Source organism: Nycticebus coucang, chromosome 19 (genome assembly GCF_027406575.1).
Source record: "Nycticebus coucang isolate mNycCou1 chromosome 19, mNycCou1.pri, whole genome shotgun sequence".
Lineage (NCBI taxonomy): Eukaryota > Metazoa > Chordata > Mammalia > Primates > Lorisidae > Nycticebus > Nycticebus coucang.
The window spans coordinates 47,110,769-47,137,133 of NC_069798.1; the positions used below are offsets into that span (position 1 = coordinate 47,110,769).

Below are 26,365 nucleotides of genomic sequence, written 5' to 3' on the forward strand. Positions count from 1 at the left end.
TCCCCAATACTTCAATAAGCAAGAAAACTGACACAGGCATGCAAGGAAACGTAGGTCCAGACTTGGGTCTAGGATATCAGTTTTGCTAACATCAGTTCCAGACAAAGTTTTGGCTTATTCTAGCAAGCAAAGCCTCTGAAGTAGATTATTTTCATGGTCCCCTGAAAGCTCTTGACCGTGTATTAGGTAAAAGTTAAATTCATTTCATAGGCCACCCAATACACACCCATTTTAACTTTTATTACTTTGAGAGGCTAATCCTGAAATTGCAAAATAGTTTTTGAAGTAATTCTAGGGCAACAATCTTGCCCATTAGCCTAAAAATTTGCCCAAAATCTGCAATGAAGACTTAACTATGACTGTGATACTTCAAAGGATTAGGAGTAGAATTTTAGTTTCTTTAAAATGATCTTAGAAATGTCCTTATTCTTGCTTTTTAACAAAATAGCAACAATTTACTCCAGCTGGTATCAAATCAATTTCGCAAATGGGGTAATATTTTTGTCAACGACAAAACCTTTCAGAAGGTAGTTTTAACTAAAAGTTAAACTTGTACTTTCCTATTAGGAAAGAATTACTTTTATAGATTTGGTGATAAAAAAAATATCTAAACAAATGATACAAACTGAGTAGAATCTAAGTTGAATTTAGGATTTCAATTAACATTAATGTATAAAAAAGCCATTTGCTATTTCATTTATAGTTAGATCAGTAGAGGTTATTTGTGGTCAACTATGCAACCAAATAATCTGAAGTCAGCTAAATTTTCGATTTACTATAATGTAACACTCATCTAAAGAAAAAACTAAATTTGAACAGGAACATGACTGACACATTTAACACCAAAGAATATACTTTAAAAAAAAAAAAACCACAAGAGCACAGGTACCTGGTTGGTGACTGGGTAAAGTTTGTAAAAGGAAAGTTTCAGTTCTTAAGTAGCCATATTCTAGTTTAAAATGCTATGATTATATGAAGAACACCAAGGAGAATACATTCAAGTTAATGGAAACAAGTCTTTATTAAGTAACTTTTAATATCAGAAAAATAAAACTCTTATAATTCTCTTTACAGCAAATATATAATATCAGTGCTTTGGCCATCTTAAGTTAAAGGCCCTTTATCATAAAATATATGGTTTTAAACTTTACTCAAATTGAATTTATAATCCCTATGACTTCCCTACATATACATAACAAAAGAGTGTAGTAAAATTAGCAAATACTAAACTATATTGATAATTTATCATTCTTAGTTTGTGGTTTTTAGAAACAGTACACGCACCTAATATATGTCGATTCCTTGGCTTATTAGTTGCAGTGTACAATGCAACAAAATACAAAATACATGCTTGGTGAACATTCGTTCATATCTACAAGACGGCAGCTAGAGATTAGGTTTCAATACTGACATTTAACTATCCTACAAGCAATTAGCATTACATCATAATATGCCATCGAGGCAATTTTCTTTTATACTGAAAAATCAAAATAAAAACTGTTATTTGTAAACTTTTATACGAAATGTAACTCTTCAAGTGGAAATAAAAAATAAAATCTGTCTATTTACTATTGAATACATACAGGATTTCAATTTTCGTTATACCGAGAAAAAAAGTTCTTTTGTGTTGGGAAAATAATGCTTCAAAAAATAATTAGTAGAAAAACCCACTAGTACAATGTTTTGTCCTTTCAATGCCAGCACAGATTCGGGAACATACTGAGGATGAGTTATACACAACGTAGGCGAAATGTACAAGTGTATTTTAAAGAAATCTTTCCTTGTGATTGGAAATAGTTTTGAAATGAAGTAAACTGATTGGAGGTTGTCACAGGCAGCTGCTTTTGTGAATTATGCCAAGGGCATTATTATCCCTTTCTCCCTCCCCCACCCCTAAAATTACTAAAAAATAAAAATATATTTATAATGTGCAAGACAAATATGGATTAAACATAAAATGTTTCACATTTTGATCTATAGTCTAAAAATTAACAGTTTGATCAGACTAGTGAATGGAATGTTTACATCCTCAATTATTAGCCAATACAGGTACCATCCCAAACCCCTTCCTGATATGGGAAAACCCAGGTGGCCATTTCCACATTCACCAATGGAGGCAACAGTTGGGATTTCACAATTGCATTCCTGATCCATTGATCATACCAGCCTTGAGCCCTCTGCGAGATGAAGGTCAATGTAGCAGTTTTGTCCCAAATTATAACCAGTGATCTAAGTAAACTGCCATCAGCCCTATTATTACCAATAAGTAATCACTATGCATTAAAAAGTTACTTGCAATTCTGCAGAATTAGGCATAAGTTGTTGTAAAATAAAAAACAAACAAACCTGTTTTGTCAAAACTGGCAGTGTAAAGAAGGCAGCACTGGAAGTGTCTGAATCATCTGTAATGCCAAGGACCCTCCATAAACTCTTACTGCGGTTAGGCTTTGGGACCCACTGTTTTGAAATCTTAGACGTATACACTTTCTCATAGGCTCACACAACCTATGATTATCTTCACTCAGACAAGGTGAACTTCAGCTTTAGCAATTCTTAGATAAGCTATGTCTCTGGGTCTACAGGATAGTATTAATAATTCAAACCAAACTAATAGACAAGAGACCACTTAGGTTTAGTGTTACCATAGCAGCCTTTTATAAGTTTACTAACAACTTTAGCCTAATCCCAATAAAGCCTGATAACAGTCATAAGAATTCATTAGGAAGTTTACTGGGGGTACCATTATACCCATGCCTTTACGAGTCCATATAGAGATATAGTATTTATGTATATATATATATAGTTAAGAGTGAATTTGGATTGCCTGAGTAACAGCTGTCTGGCAAACTGGACATGATGGCGTTCTCTTTTCACAGATCTTGTTGGCACATTCCATGCAGAAGAGGTTGTGGCCACATGGAACTAGGGCAGCAATAACTTCATTCTCAAAGCAGATCACACAGTCGTGCTTCCGTCTCGATTCTGGAGGTGAGCTAGAGGTGGAACCACCATTGGAAGAGGAGTAACTATTGGTACCATTAGAAAAAGCAGGGATGTAAATTGGAAGGCCAACATGGTTGCCTGTACTAGGTGGGTCGCTCCTAACCCTCCGAGCCAGTGGGTGTTCTATGTTCTCAGGAAATGTAGGAGACAGACGAGGCGTAGATGGCTGACTTCCTCTGCGCTGAGTCTTCATGTTACCAGAGGGATCACTCCCAAAGCCAGAAAGTGGGTTAACTGGTTCAAATGGAGTCCAGATAGTTTGAGCGGATGTTGGTAAAGAGTCAAAGGCAGGAGAGTCAACTGCAAGATCTTCTGAGCCTACAGACGGTAGTGTATCTCCAAACCAGAAGTTTCCTGTACTAAATGGGCTTGTTGGGCTGAAGTCAGCCAGCCTATTGCTTCCAAAGTAGGAATCTGTGGAACCACTTCCTAGAGAACTGGAACTATCATTTCGATAATTAGATATCATTCTTGCACGGCTAGGAGGAACTGGATTGGAGGAGAGCCATGCAGAGCCCAGAGTACCACCTTCAAAGCTTACATCGGTACCATTGTAATGGAAATCATTCTCTTCGTTGAGCTCTATATAGTTTCCTGTGCGCATGGCAATGTGCATTTCTATTTCTTCCCGGGCTCGGTCAACATTTTCTGGCATCCCAGTCACTTCAAAGACAGGCTCCTTATCTCTGCTCGGAGTTACTATGTACGTGTGGGTCTGCTGCTGAATTCTTTTAATAGTTGCTCCTTTGGGTCCAACCACTAATCCTACCACACGATAGGGGACCCTGACTTGGACAGTGGTTTGACCCGGCAGATTAGGACTACATGACAATCCTCCTAGGGCGGGGCCATTTTTGTTTCGAGATGCTCGAATCATGGAGAAGTGCTCTGCAGCTGAGAGGATTTCTCTTTTGGCCATGGCAACATCTTCTTTTCGTCCAGTGACGACAAAAATGGGCTCTTCACCACGGACAGGTGTCTTGATATATGTGTTTGTCTTGGCTCTCAGTGCTTTAATTTTACAACCTGTTAGAAAGAAAACATTTCATAAGAACCAGTATCTCCTTCAATGGTATTTACAAAGACAAATCACAGAAAGTACCTTTTAAGCTAAATGTCTGGTTACTGGGCAATTACATTTTATTTTATTGAGTTTTAAAGTCTGCTTTTCATCATACAAATGAATCACAAGATGATAAAAGTCATAATTCCACTAATCCTTCTAGATCCAGCTTTACCTCTCCGGTGATCTTTCATCTGGAAAGAGATGGTACCTCTACTGGGAGGTCTTAAACTCAAGTTAGGCTTCTCGTTTTCTTCCCCTTGTTATTAGATGCTGCAAACAATGCATAAAGTAGCCTATACCGGAAAGCTATGCCGTGAGTGGGTTTGATTTTCAGAACACTGATAATTTACTACGCAGGGTATTGGTGGCAAAGAAAACATTAATGTACATGCAAAACACTTAATATTTATTCTCACTTAATCTACACAATAACTCTAAGAACCAGATTGTTACACTCTAAAAAGACGCTTAAGCTATCCAGAAAAACCATTAACTTGCCAAAGTCACAAAACCAGTAAGCAGCCTAACCAGAGTTAAATTCAGTCTGACTTCAAAATCTACGGTCTTTTTTGCTAGTCCAACAAACTCAATTTTTACACAACACGACAGAAGTTTCTTTTTTTTTTTTTTTATTTTGGCCGGGGCTAGGTTTGAACCCGCCACCTCCGGCATATGGGACCGGCGCCCTACTCCTTGAGCCACAGGCGCCGCCACGACAGAAGTTTCTAAACTGACTTCCGTCGTTGCCTCACCACATTAATGGAACTTTACTCTTTCTTCTGTAAAACTCAATTGATGACAACAAACTGAGTGCTCATGGCTCACAGGTCATCCCTTCTGCTCCCACCGGTTGAATTCTAGGATTATTATGAGTGAATAGTTGTTCATTCTCATTTTTTTCTGCTAGGTGTTCTGGAGCTATTAACTAAATTATCTAAATTATTATATAAGCCAACGAAATATAAATGCAAAAAACACTTTAGTTCTATGAAAATCTACTTGTTTTTGAAATGTCAATAAGATGAATATCGTAAGGGAAAAAAAGCTGCTATTGAATGATGTATGGGTGAAAACACCTGTAAAAGGCTAGGATAAAAAGAATGATTTGGGGCTCACTTAAAAGTTCTTGCTCCATCTGAAAGAAAAAGACCTGCTATGGAACACTGGTGTTCGATGTGGTTTTTATGTTTTATTGAAGGATTACGAATACACTCAAATAAAAGGCCTTGGCCCCAAATCCTAAGTATATTTAAAAGTTAGAATAAAACATCCAAGACACATAAGCATAACTTTTCCTAATTCCCCACTTTAACCACCTTTCTTTGATTACCAGCACCAAATGTGTAAGATTAGAGGGCTTCAAATGGGAATCTAAAATGCCAAGAATACAACTAAGGCACATAACTGATGTTATACTTTCCAAAGATCCAAACTGGAAGTTTGCCACAATGGAGTTGTTCTCATGAATGTCTCATGCTATTGTTCGTTCCTCAAAATAAAGAAACTAGGTACTATTGAAGAGAAGTGTCACAATTTGAGTAGGTCTTTTTCTTAAACTCTCCCTTCTAATGTATTAATAATGTACTTGCTTTCAGGTTTTGGTTTAGATGCCCCATCCTCTCCCACAGAATGGGTTTGTGTGCCCTTCCTAAGCATTCCCAAAGTATAGGTGGCTGTCTATACAGGTTGAGTATCCCTTATCCAAAATGCCTGGGAACAGAAATGTTTTGGATTTTGGAATATTTGTGTTATATTCGCTAGACAAGCACCTGCAATCAGAAAATCTCAAACGCTCCAGTGAGCATTTTCCTGAGCAAAAAGCTGATTTTAGAGCATTTCATTTTTCAGATTTGGGATGCTCAATCTGTATCTGTTTTTGCTCCACCATAGAAAAGGAATTTGAAGACCGAGCAACAATACTTTCTTATCTACTTGCCATTTATACAGGCTAAATGTCCAGGAGATTCCCTCATTCAGCACGGTGGGTATTTTCTTGGGACCGAGAATTACTATCACTTTTCATTGGCTGATATGTGACTGATGATTCTGGGTAGTTACTGTTATTATTTGAATACATAAATTTACACTGGGCTATGGGCTACAACTTGATAATGCAGTCTGCTATGATCACATTTCCTCACAACAGGCAGTCCTGATCATCCTGCAGAAAAACACCAGCCACTTTCTATTAAGGACAAAAGGAGAATTAGCTGAAGGGTCTAGTGTTGGTCCCTTTCAACACTTACTAATATGGGCCATGAGAAAATGAATTAAACCTCTCTAAATACATTTTTCTGAGACTATAAACAACTGTCAGTCATACCTTAGTAGAATATTTTCTGTTTAACACCTAGTAGGTGTGCATTATTAACTAAGGAAATATGCTTAAAGGTTCACAGAACACTATCTGCCCTATGGGAGGTACTAATAGGTATTTAGTATATGCCTCATGGGACAGAGAGAAGTGTTTTAAGCCTGGATCACTTCTAAGATAGGGGAGAAAGACAGGCCTACTCTACCCAAAAGGATCCTGGGCTTATTATCAGGTTTTACACTTAAGGGGAAAAAGGTAACGGGAATGAAGCAAGGCCAAGCCCCTGTTAAACCACTGCCCATAAAAACAGAAGTGTTTCTTCTCTCCTTTAAATTTGATAGTAAGTTTTAACACACCCTCAATTCAGATTAGACCATAGGAAACCTCACCATTGTTTCTAAAGAAACACATACCCTGGGCGGTGCCTGTGGCTCAAGGAGTAGGGCACTGGCCCTATATATATATATACTAGGGATGGCGGGTTCAAGCCCGGCCATGGCCAAAACTGCAAAAGAACAAAAGAAACACTTACTCCGAGTTCCAAACAACTAACACATGATTTCTGGAATATGAATACATTCTAAAGTTGGGGACTATACGAATAGGTGGAGTACTAAAAAGGTGAAAACTAAAGAAGAAAAACATTTTTATAATTTTGTGCACAAGGTAAAAATCTTTTGAAGATGGGTTTCTACTTGAAAATTCAAAGATAATTTTAAAAAATCATATAATTTATAATCCCAGAGTGACATAAAGCCCAGAAGCCATGAACATACTGACAGACCATATATATATATTTTTTTAAGAGACAGAGTTTCACTTTATGGCCCTCGGTAGGTGCCGTGGCATCATAGCTCACAGCACCCTCCAGCTCTTAGGCTTAAGTGATTTTCTTGCCTTATCCTCCCGAGTAGCTGGGACCACAGACGCCCACCACAATGCCCAGCTATTTATTATTTTTTTTGTTGCCGTTTTGCTGGGGCCGGGTTTGAACACGCCACCCTTGGCATATGGGGCCGGTGCCCTACTCACTGAGCCACAGGTGCCACCCTGTACTTTTGTTTTTAATGGCTGCACAGTAAAAGCCACTGAAAACAAAAACTAAAATATAACTCATCTCACAAATGGCTAATTTCCCTTTTATATTCCTCACCTACAAATCAAATCACAAAACGCCCAACAGAAAAAATAGGTAAAATTAACAGTTTGCAGAATATACAAATGGCTCTGAAGATGGAAATGTCTATTAAAAGATAGTGAAATATCAAAAACTTTGTAACGAGGCCAGTTAAGAGCTCAATATTTGGCTAATGAGGATAGTTTGCAGTATTTATCAAATTATAAATGCATATGCCCCATGCCCTTCCAATCCCACTTACAGAAACGATACTGCAGAAATACTCGCTCAACTACAAAATCACCTATGTATTTTACCACATATGCTTAGATAAGCTTGAGTCTGGCTTAGGTATCTAATGGAATACTATGCACTCATAAAACTGGTTGACATAGGGAGCAGGGGAAGAGGGAGACGTATATTCTTTTTTTCAATAAATTTTGAGCCACACAAATTACCTTTTCAAAGAAATGATTAAATTAGAAAAGAAAAACAAATCAGATATAAAGAAATAATACATCTTTATTAGTCTTGGCATATTAATTAGACTTCTGGCTAGTCCTGAGATTATTTTATAGTCCCCACAGCCAGTTTTGCTTTCCATGTTTTACTCATAGTCAACTGCAGTCCAAAAATAGGCGAATATAGTTAAGATATGTGACAGAGAGACCACCGTTCATGTAACTTATTACAGTACACCTGTTATATAACTTTTCTATTGTGAGTTATTACTAGTCTCTTACTCCACCTTATTTATAAACTTTATTACAGATATGTATGTATTTGAAAAAATGTAGTACTGTTTATACAGGGTTCAGGACTATCGGGGGTTTTCAGGAATCCACTGAAGGTCTTGGTAAAGTATACCCTAGGTAAGGGGGAATTCCTGTACGTAAACAGCAGGGTAAATGAGTTCATTACCTCATTTGTTGAACAAGGTTTTATAATTCTAAAATGTAAGCACATTTATTTTCTTACAATTGCAGATATAAGCAAATGGAAGCTGTATTCAAGGTAATCTATGGGCAGAAGCCAGGACCACACAGCTTAGAAGCCAAAAACCAGGATAGCACTAATAACCACTTTCACAGCTATAATTTTATCCTGATTGGGAAATAAGTCCCCCAAATAAAGTCTCCAACTCACTTCACTGGTGTAGAGACCCATTCACCCTTCCTACATCATTGTTGCTGGAACTATTTCACCTTAAAACCCTACAGCTGCAACCAGAACACTGGTCCTATCATTCCCTGGTATAGTAAAAGGATTCTGCCTTGCTTGCTTCTCCACGGTAAAAAGAGCCTCTCCCAGCTTCAGTAATTAGGAAGGGGAGGTCTGCTGCTACTGGGAGAGGACTGGGACAGAAAAGGAGTGGAATCAGTGGTATCTTCAGTGTTTTTCAAACCACTAGTTCCAGTATCAATTTAGTGGGATGCATAAACAAGAGAAGAACTCCATGTGTTCCAAATGTTTCAGTGAAATGTGTACAATGGGATGCAATGTTGTTCTTTTTGCTGTGGGTTACAGTCAAAAAAGTTTAAAACCACTAGACTGTCTCACCTTCAAAGTCACTTTCTAGTTCCATGAAACATGTGAAATGATGTACTTACCACAAAAGAACTAGTGAAGTAGAAGGAGTGTGGAGTTGAGAAGACCTAGGTTTACGGATGAAATTTCTTAAAACAGCTGGAAACGGTAATACTATAGTTATGCTCTATTGTTGCCTAAAGCAGCTTCTGGAGGCCAGAGAGTAGATGAATTTATAGCACTGAATTTTAAAAAGCCACCTATTCTAGCCACTAGAAACGTATCTTGGACACCTACAGCAGAATCTTGCAAGTTGTTTTTGTTTTTAAACATGGTTCATTCGAGTGGTAGCAGAAAGTAGCAAATGGCCTATCTATACCATTTGTTCCCACTTTTCAATAGGAAAAACAAAGTGTGATAAAGAACTGAGTAGGCTTGGTACCTGTAGCTCAGCAGCTAGGGCACCGGCCTCAAACCCAGCCCAGGCCTGCTGAACAACATTAACAATTATAACAACAAAAAAACAGCCAAGTGTTGTGGTAGGTGCCTGTAGTCCCAGCTACTTGGGAGGCTGATACAGGATGATCACCTGAGCCCAAGAATTTGAGGTTACTGTGAACTGTGACGCCACGGTACTCTACCAAGGGTGACATAGTGAGACTCTGCCTCAAAAAAAAAAAAAAAAAGAACTGAGTAAACATTTAGGTAACCAGTGGTCTATAATTAAGTAAAAAATAAAAGTCCATGGAGCTTTCATCATTCACTACTAACTCTTTAAACAGACACTCGCAATCTATGGATAATTATGATAGGCAGAATTCTAATATGGCCTCCCAAGATTCCTGGCCCTGGTGTACACACATTTTGTTTAAACAAACACTAACCTAGGTGCCCCCTGTGAAGGGATTTTGCAAATGTAGTTACAGTTCAAATCAGTTCACCTTAAAAATAGGGAGATCATTCAGATTATCTGAGTGGGCCCGAGTTAGTCACGAGTCCTTTAAAAGCATAGGATATTTTCCCCAGCTGACCTCAGAAGAGAAGTCAGAGAGATGCGCTCTGTCAGGCTAACCTGGAAGAAAGGAAACAAATTTGTGCTGTGAAGGGCCTATGGTGACCGCATGACAAGGATCTGGAGATAGCCTTTAGGAGCTCCCCTTCTCCCACAGAAAGAAAGTAAATTCTCTCAATAACCAGTGAGCTTGGATAAGGACGTGAGCCCCAGATGATTTGAGCCCAGTAAGATCCTGAATAGGCACACCATTTCTGGACTTCTGACATGAGAAACTGAGGGGATAAACGTGTGCTCTTTTAAACTATTAAATAGTGGTGACTTATGCAGCGAAAGATAACTACTAGAGTTTTCAAAGCTCTTAAAGATTCCACTACCACTGCCCTAAGAGCACAGACTCAAATATGAAGTATTACATTCTTATTCAGTCCCCTTTGGAAGGCTTTCAATCAGCATTAAGAAGGAGCCTTCAGAATGTAATACTATAGTCACAGTAAAGATACAACTGCCATTAGTTCGATTAAAGTCCAGAAATCTTTTTTCTGTCCTTTAACTTGCCTATTTCCTGCTTTAGTTTTCTAATGCTGCCATAACAAGCTACAAATCGCCACAGTGGCTTCAATGACACAAATTTATTATTTTATAGTTCTGTGGGTCCTAAGTCTGACATAGGTCTCAATCCTAAAATCAATGTGATAGCAAGGCTGTATTCCATTCTGGTAACCTGAAGGATCTATTTCCTTGTCCATTCAAGTTGGCAGAATTCAGTCGCTTGTAATGATAAGACTGAATTTTCTTGCTGGCTGCCAGCTGAGGGCCATTCCCAGCTACTAGAGGCCACCTGGCGTTTCCTGGCCCATGACTCCCTTTGTCTTCAGTGCCAATCGTCCTTCTCATTTCCAAATTTCAGACTCAGCTGGGAAAGGCTTTCTGCTTTTAGGGACTTGTGATTACACTGGACCCACCTGGATATCTCAGACAACCTCCTCATAGCAAGGTCCATACCTTTTATTACATCTGCATAAAATACACGTGAAGTCCCTTTTGCCAAATGAGATAACATATTAATAGTTTCTGGAATAATAGGGTACGGACATCTTTTGGTGGGTAGAATTATTCTGCCTACCCTTTTTCTTTTCCTTCTATTATTTTCCCTTTCTACCAAGTACCTAGTTTTTAAATCCCTGTCTATGAATAGTAACCCAATGACCAGGGCTCTAGATAGATAAGGTCAGGAATGGTTTGGGAAATCATAGGCATTCGAATAGGGTGAAAGGATAGTTTAAAATCAAACAGGAAGAAAATATAAGCTGGGCATTGACAACAACTCTTACCAGGTGACTATATTTCTGTTGGGAAGTGAGTGGTTTGGTAGGGAATGCACAAATAAAAGCTGGCCTCCACTTGTCCTAAGGGCTTTGACCAAGAGTTCCCAGATAAATCACTCTTAGGGATCCAAGAGCATTTCGCTAAATTTCTCTTCCGCTTAAGGGCTGAAATTACACATTCAAATGTTAAATTCCCATTTCTGCTCTCAAGGAGTTCAGTCTAGGGGAAACAGTAAAGCAATACGGTTTAACAATAACTAGTTTATGAAAACAGGCACACAAGCAGTGGGCGCACAGAAAGAGTTGACTTTACTGCTTACAGTAAATGTAAGAAAGCCTCAAAAGCATTTGCACTGAGGCCTGAAGAAAGTGGTTTGGCCAGGCGGGAAGGAAAGGAGAGGGAACTACAAGTGCAAAAGAAGGAAATCAAGAGTAGGGGATAGCTCAGTCAGAGCCATGGTTCAATCTCGCGAGTGCTTCAAGTGAATGGAGAGCAGACGGCTGGAACAAGGCTGGATGGGGAGGTAGAAGTCCTCAAAGTCACGCAAGTGAGTTTAAACTTTATCTCGTAGGTACAAAGAATTTTAGGTGGAGTAGTAACATGACACTTATGAATGTTAGCCTGGTAGGAGCATAAAAGATGCAAAAAGCAGACTTATCTAAACAGCTATCACAATAGCCAGTAGAAAAATGTTGAGAGAATGAAAAACAGGATGCAAGGCAGGTGCTGTATGGCCACTGTTAGTGGACATCTAGTATATTTATTTCAAGTTATGTGTTGTAGATTTTTGCAAAGAGGACTTTGCTTTCCAGCAATTAAATCCATTATATTTTCTATTCATTTAATAAGCAATCTACACATGTGAGTTGCATTAAGGAAGCACAAACCCTTTCGAACACCAAAACCATATTTGGTTGTTGTATTTCCACTTTTAGTAGTCCTTCAGGTAGACCTTTCTTCAAAAATTTCCCCTTAAGAGGTTTTGAAGGGGAAGGAAAATCATTATATAGTTTTTCATAAAAACAGGGATAGGGGAGTCAAACTTCTTGAATAGCTCTTTTTTCCCTTCAAGAAAAATAAAACTTCCTTGGCCTGACATTAAATTCCTCCTCCCCACATTAAGTGGCTATATCACCTACCTTTTCTCAGAATGTATCATCTCCTAAACATGTCTTGTTCCTCTTCTATCTTTGCCCAGGTATTTCCTGAAATAACCTGGAGATTTCTCCTACCACAATCCCTCCTCCGTGAGTTACCTGAGTAACAAATGTGACCATCTGGCAAAGATAAAATTGTATGTGTGAATGGCTCTACAAACTCAAGAATAATGCAAACATAGATGTAACTATTATTATAGTTACCATATGCAAATCTTTCCAGTTCAAAGCAAGTGATACAAGGAGCAAAAAAATCAATTATCTGTAAGACTGGGAACCTGCTGTTTTGACCTTAGGTTACTCAACCTCCAGGTCTTTTCCAATGCTTCTGTTTTTTTAATCAACTTATTGTAGGAAACACAGTCAACTCTTCGTTTTCTGAAGTCTAAAAAAGCACTTGGGACAGTCAGATGCTATATTTCACATGCACATGTCTGTTGCTTCCTCAAGAAAAGACTGGTGGAGTAACAGTTGGGAACACAAGGCTTTGGCTAAACCTTTACTAACTAGCTTTGTAAACTCAAACACGTCAGTAAACCCCACCTCTCTTTCACGTGTAAGGGACTATGATTAAAGGCATTCCCCTTAGTTGTTGCAAGGATTAAACAAAATACTGTATTAAAAACGCTTACTACACTTGCTTGTTTCCCATTTAACCATTGTAACATAATGCTTTAGGAAGAGCAGGAAAGAGCTTCAACTGTTCAAGATCTCCCAGCTACATAATCAGACCTCAGACACAAGCTGTCTTAATTTTACACTCCTTTCCCTACTCTACAGTATTTCCCCCTAAAAGTATAGAAGTAGCCCTTAGGTTATGAATGAGGCAGAATTGTTCTTAAGAATCTGTATGTAAGTCAATATAGGCATAATTACCAGTATCTGTAAAAGCCCCTGTGTGTGAGAGTCAGATCACATGGATGTTTGTAAATCGGGGACCACCTATAACATTTTACATGGTTTAAAATATATATTACAATGAATTGGGAAATAATATTACTTAACGATTTTACATAAAATGGGCACTTGACAAGAACTCAATTTCATCATTATATTTTCAAAGACTATCAGCTAAATCCCAGTGTTAAGTACATAATTTAATTTAATATCTTAAATACTTTAAGAATGCAATGTACTCCCCTAAATGTATAATATAGAAAAATTAGCTTTCCTTTCCAGGGTTCTCTTCTAAGATCAAAATTCTCTGAATTTTCTTAGGAATACTCTGTCTCGCTTGAGGAGTCACTACAACAGTACTTCAAACAGCTTCATTATTTTATTTTTGTTTATTATCAGTTTACACATGGACATTTAATGCTTTCAATCAAGTAGTATCTACTGTCCTTCAAACAAAAACTCAAAATAACTTTAGCTGGACTGGCTCTTTTAAATTAAAAGAGCAATAAAGGCAACAGGGAAGACAACCCCAATTAATGCAATATGGAAAATAGATCATAAATAAAACAACAAGCTTCTAATCCAACAATTCAGTTCAAGCAAATAAACAGCAAGTATCTACTTTGTTTCAGGTACTTTAACCAGTATTAAGAATGCAAACATAACTGGGATTCAGTTCTGCCTTCACTGACTTTTATCAACCTCAAGCATCGTAACTTAAGTATTTAGAGCCATGTTCATGTACAGATATACATCTGTCATTTCCTTCTCTTATACTGTTGGTTGTTGGTAGTAGTTAAGTCTTCTACCATTATCCTTGCTGATTTCTGTCTGGTTGTTCTCTTAGTGAGACATGACTGCTGAAGTCTTGATCTATATTACCTTGAGACTTCAAGTAAGTCGCTTATACCTTCACTGAGTTCTTTCATCTGTGTGGTAGAAATAATAACGGATTAAATGCAATGATACATGTAGTTTTGCACAGTGGCTGACACATGTTTGTTGTTATTAAAACAAACTCTCTGGAAGGCAGAGGCAGGTGGATTGCTTGAGCTTACAGGTTCAAGACCAACCTGAGCAAGAGGGAGACCCTGTCTTTAAAAATAGTCAGACATTGTGGAGGTCACCTGTAGTCCCAGCTACTCAGGAGGCTGAGGTAAGAGGATTGCTTGAGCCCAAGAGTTTGAGGTTGCTGTGAGCTATGACACCATAGCACTTGACTGAGGGAACAAAGGGAGACTATCTCAAAAACAAAAAAAACCACACACACAAAAATAAACTCCCAAATGAACTGATTTTCTATAGGGAGTTAAAAACATTTAAAGACTATCTTCAAAAGATAAAAACATCTATAGGTTGTGAAAAACCTGTTAAGATTACAAATTTTGCAAAAATGGAAAGATACGAAGATAACCTTACTGGTAATTAGAAATCTGGTTTTCTTTTGCATAATTTTAGGGACTTTCTTTGGGCAAAAATCAGAATATAAGAACTACGACAGGTCACCTAGTTCAATCTCATTTTATATATGAAGAAATCCAAAGCTTAGAATTATCAATTATAAACTAGCGACTTCTAAATCACCATTCTCCCAATTTGCCTTATTTTCCTATTTGATTTGTCAGTGGAAGATTCCTTAAATGTACAAGGTATTTTTAAAAATAGAGGTTAAGCCAGGTGTGGTGGTTCTAATCCTCTGTAGCACTCTGGGAGGCTCTGAAGTAGGTGGATTGCTTGAGCTCGGGAGTTCAAAACCAGTCTGAGCAAGAGTAAGACCTTGTCTCTACAAAAAATGGAAAAATTAGCCAGGTGTTGTGGCAGGTGCCTGTAGTCCCAGCTATTTGGGAGGCTAAGGCAAGAAAATCACGCCCAAGAGTTTGAGGTTGCTGTGAGCTATGATGCTGCAGCCCTCTACCCAAGGCAACAGAGTAGGACTTTGTCTCAAAAAAAAAAATAAAAAAAAGAAAGGTTAAACAAAATCTAATATGTTTTTTGCTTATTTTCAACAAGATAAAAAATATTTAGTGGGCTCGGCCCTTGTAGCACAGTGGTTATGGTGCCAGCCACATACACTGAGGCTGGTGCGCTGGAAACTGGGAAGCTAAAATAACAATGACAACTGCAACAAAAAATAGCCGGGCACTGTGGCAGGCGCCTTAGTGGCAGCTACTTGGGAGGCTGAGGGAAGAGAATCACTTAAGAGTTTGGGGCTGCTGTGAGCTATGACGCCACGACACTCTACCCAGAGGAACATAGTAAGACTGTCTCAAAATAAAAAAAAAATTAGTGAAAAGGTTTTTATATAGCCTTCCATGAAGGTTGAAGCAATCAGAAGAAGGTGTAAATTAAGAGATAAAAGGCAGAACAACTTTTCTAAAGGAAGCTTTTAAGTTATGTTCATTCTCTTTAGAGCAGTGATTCCTAATGAGCAGCATTCCTAATGCTGCAGGCCTTTAATAAAGTTCCTGTGGGTCTCGACCCACAGATTGTGAACCGCGTTAGAAGATGTTAACATACACATACCTTAGTTATCTCTGTTTAGGTACCACATAATGGAATCAGATTTATTTGTACATGATTCTCTTTCAGACTAGCTCAGCGCTTTGCCAGGAAATACATTTCCACAACTCTGAATTTTAAATAAATTTTAAGACATATTTATAACTTTAAAATATATAATCAGTGTTATATCCTAGAAAAAACATACTAAAATGTTGTTTTTGGTTTTAATTAGCATTCACTCAGAGCATAAAAAAAATTCAGTAATAAAAAAAATTGAGAACTTCACCATAACCTCATATACAATTTATCATCCCTATACTTTGAATTGCACCATGGATTTACACTAATGATATCTTCTCAAATTTGATCCAAACAACACAAAAGGGGATGGGGTGTGCAACCTGAAAAGGTAAAGGAACAGATTTTTTTCCCACAAGACGAAACTGAGGGTTAAGTGATTTGTCCAAGGTCACGGCAAGTGGTGAAACTTAAGTTTTCTAGGAACTTCAAGTTCAGTGTCCATTCCTACAGTATACTAAATATTACCTGTGGAAAGGCCTTCGGCAAAGGGGAAAAGAGAGGACATAGAAAAAGGGAACAATAATAAAGGTCAGCTCCAAATGCAAACACTGGTAATCGTTTGTGGGGAACTACTAATTGTTTGGAACCATTCCCTCCCTCCCATCAAGGTTAAGACCAAATTCTTCATGCTTACCTTCAACTACATCTGGAGCTTCCATTAAAGAAGTTTATTATTTTAAGCCTAGTCTTATCACTCCACGATACAGGTTTATTTGTGAACAAATCAGGCTTCCCTGCATACAATGAACTGCAGTCCTCACTTATTAAACAAAGGAAATAAACCACACAACTTGAATTATCCTTAAATCTGAAACACTGGCATCAAAGAGGTTCTACAGTTACTCAGTGTAACTTAAAATTCCCCAAATCAATTGGGGAACAATAAATATTTGAACTGCTCAAACAGTATTAAGCTATGCATTTATTGTATTTAGTATAATTGAGCTTGGTAATCTTAATATTAGAGAATTATTTTAAAGCTTTAAATATCAGATTTAATCTTTGCAAATCTTAACAGTGTAACCAATGATATTAGCGTGAGGAAAAAGTTAAAAGTAAACCTACAACTTATGGCATGTGAACCATCTGGGAAACACTGAAAATGCAGTATATTTAAAAGCATTAACACTATACAATCACCTAAATATCAATGGGGTTTTAAAGTAATTGCTGCTGATTTATTTAGAGCTTCCTAAAGAGGTTTTTTTTAAACGTAAACTCAGTATCTCATTTAGATATTTAATAGCTTATAAACATCTATTTTTTCATTTTGAGTTTAAATTCCATATGCTAGAAATTACTTTAAAATTCTGTAACAATCCTATGAATTATAAAACAGTACTGTGGTAATCATCAGAGCTGTTCACTAACATCTTGGCTGTGTATGCATGGCTATATATAATGCACTTTCTTGCTTCTTTGAAATTGGGTGTGGCCAGATAACTAGCACTGATTAATAAACTATAACTGGATGTGGTATTACTTTCAGGTCTAAAGATTTAAAGACCAGTGTGTGCTATGCCATAATCTTCTGCCCACTGGCACAGGGCAGACCAATAAAACTTTAGATGGTGGCTGCTCCACTGGCCTGTGTCTCTGAATGACTAAAATGGGCAGTTTCTGTGAACAAAAAACAAACTTTGGTTGTTTTAACACTGAGATGTGGGGTTCTTTGTTACTGCCGCATTACCTAAGCCTATCTTAGGCATTCAGAAATCAGATGGTTCTAGTTCTACTACATTATAAGGACAGTGTGTGTGAAAATGTCTGCTAAAGCTGAAAAAAAGGTTAACATGATTAAACAGAATGTTCTCAATTGATTTCAGATTTACCTCAACAAAAGTAATGTGTCTATCATTTATAGTTTCATATGTTTCAATTAATTTGTGTATCATTCAGATACTGTAGAGCAGTGATCTTCAACTGGCATGCTGTGAGAGGATCTTTGGTGTACTGCAAAAAATTTTAAAGATAATTAATTAAATTATGTTCAAAAGAAGTTTGAAGCACAGTAAGCATTTTTTTTTTAACTTTTTTTTTTTTTGATCAACATAATTTAAATGGTCTTGGTGCCTGTAGTTCAGTGGCTAAGGTGCCAGCCACATGCCCTGGGGACTCGTGGTTTCAAACCCGGCCTGGGCCTGCTAAACAACAATAACAAAAATAGCTGGGCAATGTAGCAGGCGCCTATAGTTCCAGCTACTTGGGAGGCTGAGGCAAGAGAGCTGCTTAAGCTCAAGAGATTGAGATTGCTGTGAGCTGTGACGCCACAGCACTCTACTGAGGGCGACATAATGAGACTCTGTCTCAAATAGGAAAAAAAAAATTTTTTAAGTGTGCCATGGAAATTTAAATATAGGTCAAAGTGTGCCGGGAGATAAAAAACGGTTGAAAAACACTGCTCTAGAGTTATCGTAGATATGATTATGCACAGCTGCAGAAAAGGAATCTGAAGCGTAGGTAGGGAGTTTCAATGATTTGCCCGAGATCACGAAGTGAATTAGTGGCAAAGAATAATCAGACTTCAGGAATACGTTTTCTGACTACTGGCTCTTTTCAATAAACTACACTTGAAAGAGACTGTTACAGGCACTCTGGTGTAGCTTATTTTTTTTTAATATTAAAATACATATTCTAAAACATTTTTGTATTGAGCTTAAGGCAAAAACTTAAACTTTCTCTAAGTATTCAAAACCAAATCAATAATCTATTAAGCATTCTTAACTAAATACTTCACTTCCTTGAAAGTGAAGATATACTGAAAAATTACCTAGAATTCCAAATTTCCTGGGTAGAAATCTCTAAGAGAAACAGCTCTTAAATATGTAGCTCCCTAGATCATTTATAGTTGGTAAGGGATGTGGGATGTAGAAAATACACCCTTGGCTAGGCCTGGTGGCTCAGGTCTGTAATTCTGGCACTTTGGGAGGACAAGGCAGGAGGATCACTTGAGTCCAAGAGTTCAAGACTAACCTGAGCAACACAGTGAGACCCTATTTTCACAAAAAATAGAGAAATTTAGTCAGGCATGATGGCATGTAGCTATAGTCCCAGCAACATGGGAGAATGAGGTAGGAGGAGCCCTTGAGCTTAGGAATTGGGAAGTTGCAGTGAGCTAAAAGGCCTCTGCACTTGAGTGAGACCCTGTCCTACCCACCCCCCCAAAATATACCCTGGAATTGCCACTTTATTTTCCATTTCTTCCCTTGTGAATCAGAATAGTTTATTAGCAGAAAAAGGCAGGAAGAACATGCAGAAGATTCCTTGTCTGTATGCAAAACAGAGTAATTTGAACCTTTCAAGTGTCCCAGAGCTAATACAAACCATTATTTATAAATATACATTTTAAAGCATAAAAAAGTGAAAATATTTAATTTTTAAAGCTACTATGCATATATATAAACACACAAATTAACTTTCTGGACTGTAAGTGACAGTGAATTTTTAGTTAAACACATTAGAATTGCATTACAATGTAGTAACTGTGCCTTCTGGGTATGAGGCCACCAAGTTTTTATTAAGTAAACCTAATTAGGATAGTAATGATATTAAGAACACTAGAAATACAGTATCACAGGTGATTAGGGCAGAGCTTAACATAAAGTAATATTAATTACAAGAGCAGAATGCCTCAATACTGAGACAGCAATGTCAAGTGGAAAGAACTTTATTTTTCATGTCAAATAAAGTGGTCTAAATCCACGATCCGTTATTTCAGCACTTTTATCTTTCAGAACTTCAGTATCTATATCTGTAAGACAGTGGTAACTGCCTAGCAGGGTTAAATGGCATTGGCAAAGTACCTAACATAGTACTTGGCAAAAAGAAGAAGGCCAACAAGGCCACTCCCCACTTATTAAAGAAAAAACTGCTTTAACTTTAGCATTATTTTGAAACTGCTTATTCACATAGTGTACTTTTTCTTGAACAAGCAATTTATGTATAGTAAGACCAAGCCCTTTTTCCTCATGGTCACAAGTACATACCTTATTTCAGCTGTATTAAAAGTTTGAAGGGTTGGGTGGCGCCTGTGGCTCAGTAAGGTACCAGCCCCATATACCAAGGATGGCAGGTTTGAACCCAGCCAAACTGCAACAACAACAAAAAAATAGCCAGGTGTTGTGGTGGGCACCCGTAGTCCCAGCTACTCGAGCGGCTGAGGCAAGAGAATTGCCTAAACCCAAGAGCTGGAGTTTGGTGTGAGCTGTGACACCATAGCACTCTACGAAGGGTGAGACTCTGGAAAAAAAAAAAAGTTTGAAGGGTTGTTTCCACCGTAATAAATTGGGAAAAACTGGGCAGTGCCTATGGCTCAGTGAGTAGGGCACTGGCCCCATATACCAGGGGTGGTGGGTTCGAACCAGGCCCTGGCCAAAACAACAACAACAACAACAAAATAGCCAGGCATTGTGGCAGGCACCTGCAGTCTCAGCTACTCGGAAGGCTGAGGCAACAGACTTGCCTAAGCCCAAGAGATGGAGGTTGCTATGAGCTGTGACGACACAGCACTCTACCGAGTGCAACAAAGTGAGACTCTGTCTCTTAAAAAAAAAAAAGAAATTGGGGAAAAACTATCACAAGGATACATTTAATTGTTAAAAAAATGACAACACTGCCACTGAAGTGAGTAAAAATATAATAGCTTGATAAGGAAGAAAAAAATTTCCAAAATGGTCTAGCTCGTGGTCTCCAACCCCGGGGGGCTGCTGATGGCTACTGGTCCTTGGCCAGTTAGGAATGGGTGGCAAGAGAGTGCAAACAAGCAAAGCTTCATCTGCATTCATACTCACTCCCCATTGCTTGCATAAGTCACAAATGAGCTGGAACTCTGAACCCTATAGTAAATTGTGCATGCGAGGAACCTAAATTGCACTTAGTATGCCTGCTGATCTGAGATGAGATGCATGAAATGAAATGCGCTAGAATCATCCCAACACCACCCTCCTGCCCCCACCCACAGAAAAATGGTCACTGGTGCCAAAAAGCTGGGGACTGCTGGTCTATCTCAGGGACAATTTGAACAGGCAAAAAAATCCACTGAAGAAAAAAATTGGAGTACCAGTTTCCAGTTTTACCTCATTCCTTTGGGAAAAAAAAAAAAATTTTTTTTTTTTTTTTTTTTTGAGACAGAGTCTCACCTTGTTGCCCTTGGTAGGTAAGAGTGCTGTGGGGTCACAGCTCACAGCAACCTCAAACTCTTGGGCTCAAAAGATCCTCTTGCCTCAGCTGGGACTATAGGCATCTGCCACAACACCCGGCTATCATTCCTTTAAAATTTTACATGTTTTATAATATACAGTGTATCAGCATAAATATTCATACACAAATATCCAGATTCTGGGAGTACAAGCTTAAATTTTTTTTGACAGGGTACACAATCAAAAAAGCTGGAGATCACTTATCTAGATTATGAGGCTGCAGAGCACACAAATACTATCAACTACAGTATAATGAAAATAGTGTAAGATCCTCATTTACCTTAGATAGTAATATAAAACCTAGTGTCACAAGGCTTTACACAATTAAATTTGTGATATTTAATATTTACAATATAGTTAAGAATGGGTATAGAATTCTGCTTTAATTTACTTTTTAGTATAAATGGATAATAACTGTAAAAATTGGAAAAAACCTGTTGATTTAATTTAGACCTGTTAACTTCTGTTAATCTGTTCTGCAGATACTTAATACACTTAAAAAGATGTTTCTAAGTTTACAAAATTGGTGTTTAAAAAAATCTATTGCCAGATTTATTTCTGATATCCCCATTTTAAAACTTCTTTGAATTAATTACAGCAACAAACTTCTCTAGTTCCTGTTCCTGGCTTTATTTTATAGTATTTTTGGTTTCACAATAGATGCAAAGTTGAAAAAAAACAAGGTCAATATTTACAAATGAGCATATGCTACTAGGGAGTATATATAACGTCAAACACTCCGCCATTTTCATCACTATCATAGGCAGTGTTTTTTTTTTTTTTTTTTTTTAAACTTTCTTTGGCCTCCTTTTAAATAAGTACAACAGATTTATTACACACATGTGTGCATAGGAGTTATACAAAACACAAAAACTCCAGTGTTTTTTTTTTTTGAAAGACAATGGAACCAGAGGCCATCTATACCAGTTGCTAGTCTATATGACTCAGAATTCCATTTGCCCTGCTCTTTGCTTCAGAGCTTGAAGTCATAAATGTCTCCATTTGTGACATAATTATTTCTAAAACCAATTAAGAGATGTCAAGCAGAAAATTATGACTTCAGGTAATGAATAAAATGACAGAAGTGGATAATTCTTAAGGATGAAAATTTAGTTCTTCCAAAGCAAACAAGAAGATGAAATGATTTGCTCTGCTTTACTCACTTAGGGCAGGTCCTCTCCCATGGGGAAATTATCACTCTGTAATAGGATGTGAACACTGGAAGTCACTTAGTTCTCCAAAGGAGCAAATACATTACAGGTTTTATTACTATGCTGGAGCTGGGGGTGGCAACAGGGTCAATGATCCACTAGTTGAATGGTTTAAAATAGGAAAAGAGCAAGACTTTCTGCTTTTAAGATAGAGGATACTGACATACTTTTAACAGTACTGTCAACTCTGGGAAAATATTAAGTGCAAAAGGAATAGTCAGCAATTTATCTCCATGTCCTAAGACAGATTTACATTTCCTTATTAACTAATAAGCACAGCACCCCCCATCTCATTTGCTATCATGTAATAGATGGTAGAAAGTAAAAATCTGGACTTACTTTTACATAATGGATTTATATAAAGCTAACAGTTTACACAATCAAGGATCATTTGTAGTGTTTTAATGGGTATAATATAGTGGAGGACAAGAGTTTTATTAAACTAAATCTACAAAATATTTTATTTTGTCCCTTAGTAAAACTGGAGTGTAAATATTCTTTTCCTTTGTTACCCTGGATTGTCACCCTAAGCACACTGAACCAACTTGTGCCAAGGGAGCAGCACAGTATTCACCAATTCTTTGTATTTCAGGTCTGCATACCTGCATTCCCAGCTCTTCACCTGACCCTAGATCATACCATTACTCACGTTGTTACTCAGACTTTCTCCAATCTCTATTTGGTAAACTCCTCTCCATTTGCCAAGGCCCTCCTGGGCATATGTTCTCATATTTGTAACGTTTTGTTTGTCACACTAGAGTTAGGGCCATTCCACTATTTACTCGACTGTTAGCTTTTAAATGGTAGAAAGTTTGAATCAACTTAATATTCTCAACTCAGTACAATAAACTAAATACCTGGAAAAAGTTTGATACTTAACAATCCCTTCATGTTTTTACATGAATGGCCAACTCATTCTGGACCTACAAATTAAGATGTTTTAATTTTATACTGTTTAGGTGAAACAGTTTTCTCCTGGAGATTATTACCCTCAGTATTGTCAAAAACAAACAAGGTATTTGAAACTCATTTACCAGAAGAAGTATCAGAATAAACTCCTTTTCAACTGAGTGATTCTGGCTGTGAACAGTGTGTCTTTAAGTGCCAACAGACAATGTGAAATAATCTCCAGCTTCTAATCTAATTTTCGGATGTTTTTCTTATTAAAAAACTGCAGGTAAGAAATAAGTTAACTTTTAAGTGAAACCACAATTTCAATAGACCTCTCATTCATATGTACTTTAGAGCACTTGGGGAAGGATGAGATCATACAAGCAGCAGCGCCCTCATCTCTTTATTTGACCCCAACCAATGGTCTCAACCTAAACATTGAAGAAGTATGCATCAACCAGGCTAAACCATATTGTAATGAGGTGCCAGCAGGTAAGTTATCCTGCAGGTAAGTTATAAGAGGAAAAGGCCCCATTAAAGACCTTAGACTCTTCCCTAAAAACGTCAGAAAAAAGAGGTACTTTGGGCATCCCCTTCCCCCACCTTCACAAATCTACTCCTGGAATCTGAGACATAGGTCCTTTGTCTGAACGATGTGGGAGGAGTCTGTCTGCAGTACTGGTGTGCTGGCAAGAAGAGTAAATTATTGAAAACTGTATAAAAGCATAAAGTTCCTTAATTATCTTACTGTCCAGCTTTTCTTCCTCGTGCACAATAAAGTGTTAGAAAAAATAGCCAATGTGTCTTTTCAAGAGTAAAAATGTTATCAAGATGACTACAGTAAGAGCAACAGAGTTAAGCTACTTTTCAAAAAGCTAAGTTTCTGAATAGCTGAGGGGCGGGGGGATAGTGGTGATACCGATCATTTGCACACCCCTTTCCTCTCCAATGAGCTCTTTCTTCAAGCCTCCATTTCTCCATCTGAATAAGCAGTTGTAAAGGAAGCAGAGAGCTCGTATAAGACACTCCGCCGCGCAAACTAAGCTTTTCATAAACACCGAATCCATAACTTCTCTGACCCGACCATTTACCACCTCACTGAGGTTTCTAGTAACACACCAACCTGGTGTTCCACGAATACAGCCTAAGTAAAGTGAACTCCACCAGGCTGGATGACCCGAGAAACTTAACACTTTTTATTAGGCGAGGCGAGCAGAGCAGCGTGGGCTTTCGCAAGGTGACCTGTCTTCTCACCTCGTCGACCCTTCATCTTCCCAGACCCCTTCGTGGTGGACCTGGGGGACTCGCCGGATTAGCTTTTTCGGCCTCAACCTCATTTCTTTCGGATCCCCACCCACGCCCAGGGCCATGCCCAGTTGGAGCTCCCCTCTCCCCGCACTCACCCTGGCGACCGACAATCTCGGCGACATGCTCGGAGCTGGGCACCGGGACGCACTCAGTGGTGTTAACGCTCTTTCTCCGGAGCAGGGCCGCCTGCTCCCCGTTCAGGGCGGCCGCCGCCGCCCCGCAACCTCCGGGGCCGTAGGCGTGGGACAGCATCGCCGCCATCATGCCCTGGGCATCGTCCCCTCCGTACAGCATCCCCGCCGCCGCGGCCGCAGCCGCCGCCTCCCGGGCATCGAAACCGGAGGCTGGCAGCAGCACCGACCCCAGGGACCCGCCCGGGATCGGCTGGGTCTGGGAGGAGGTGGCCGCGGGCGGCGACAGCAGCAGCAGCGACGGCCGGTCCTCCTCCTCTGCTTCCTCCAGCTCCTCCTCCTCCTCTAGCAGGTCTCCGTCCAGCTCCGCTTCCTCCCCCTCCTCCTCATCATCCTCCAGTTCCAGCTCAGCCGCCTCCGGGGCTCCGGGCCGGCCGGGCGGAGCCCCCTCTTCTGGAGACAGTCCCACCGCCCGCCGGGCCTGGCCCTGCGCCGCCGCCGCTGCGGCCCGAAGCGCCGGGGCTCCGGGCTCCGCCGGGCTGGGGTCGTCGAGGCCTAGCGCGGCCAGGCGCTCCCTTAGCAGGAGCCCGTCCCCCTCGAGCTCCGGGCCGCCCGCGGGTGGCGGCAGCGGCGGCGGTGGCGGCGGCGGGGGCGGCTGCGGCAGGGGTGCCGGGGCCGCCGCCAGGGCCAGGGCCGCGGAGCTGCCGCTCGGCATTGCGGCGGCGCGCTGTCAATGGCGGCGGCGGCGGCGGCCGGGTCAGGCGCGGCAGGCGGCGAGCCCCATGGCGGACAGGGCCCAGGCCCTGCTCAGCGTGCAAACACCTTTCCTCTGGGGAGGCGGCGGGGCTGGCGACCCGGGCGGAGGAGCGCCAGGGCGGCCCGGAGACCGGAGAGGGCGGGGTGGAGGGTCAGAGGAAGAAGGCTGAGGTAGGTAACTAGGTGGGTGGGTGGGGACGGCAGCGGGGCGGGCTGGTGGAGGTGGCAGCAGCTCCCTTCTCAGGGTTTCTTTTGTTTCATGGCCTTAACCAGCCCCCGGCGCGCGCGGCGGCGGCGGCGACGCCCCACGCCGCTCTCCGAATGAAGCCGGCGCGCTCTGATTGGCTGCTTTTAATCTCGGGGAGCCCGCCCTCTCCTCTTGCTGCCTTCCAATTCCTTTCTCTAGTCCCACCCCCCCACCCTCGTCTCGGGCCCCGCCCCGCCCCTGCCCAGAGCTCTCTGATTGGGTGACGGGGACGAGCCAGCCCCCGAAACCGTCTCCTTCCGTTTTCTCCCCTCCCCCCACCCTTCTCGCCTTTCCCTACTGGCTCACGAGGAGAGGGACTGTGATTGTTCGCTTTATACGTCACTCTTTGTGACGTAGAGCAATGGGGGCGGAGAAAGGGAGACGGACAAAACGCTGCAGGGCAGGCTGAAGCCAGGGGTTGGGAGGGACACTCCACAAGCACACCTGAGTTCTCTCCTTCTAGTCTCCCCCCACAGCGATCGAATGGGTTCTTTTAGGGAAGGTACCATGTGAGCAGCAGCCCGGAGGACGTTGTTTGCTCAGGCTGGGAAAAAGCTTGCCTCTTTCAGTGTAATGAAAGGAGAGTCATCCAGGAGGGGCCTATCCTCTCGCGTGGGT

The 26,365-nt window shown here is 39.9% G+C and overlaps 1 protein-coding gene across 1 annotated transcript; it reads right to left on the reverse strand.

Moving 5' to 3' along the window:
- Positions 1–996: 996 nt before the first annotated feature.
- Positions 997–25,823, reverse strand: MEX3C (mex-3 RNA binding family member C). The gene is made up of 2 exons (XM_053571769.1): positions 24,709–25,823; positions 997–4,029 (listed from the first exon to the last, which is right to left on the reverse strand). Exons 1-2 carry the CDS (start codon positions 25,457–25,459, stop codon positions 2,804–2,806), a joined length of 1,977 nt encoding a protein of 658 aa, XP_053427744.1. The 5' UTR covers positions 25,460–25,823; the 3' UTR covers positions 997–2,803.
- Between the last annotated feature and the right edge of the window lie 542 nt (positions 25,824–26,365).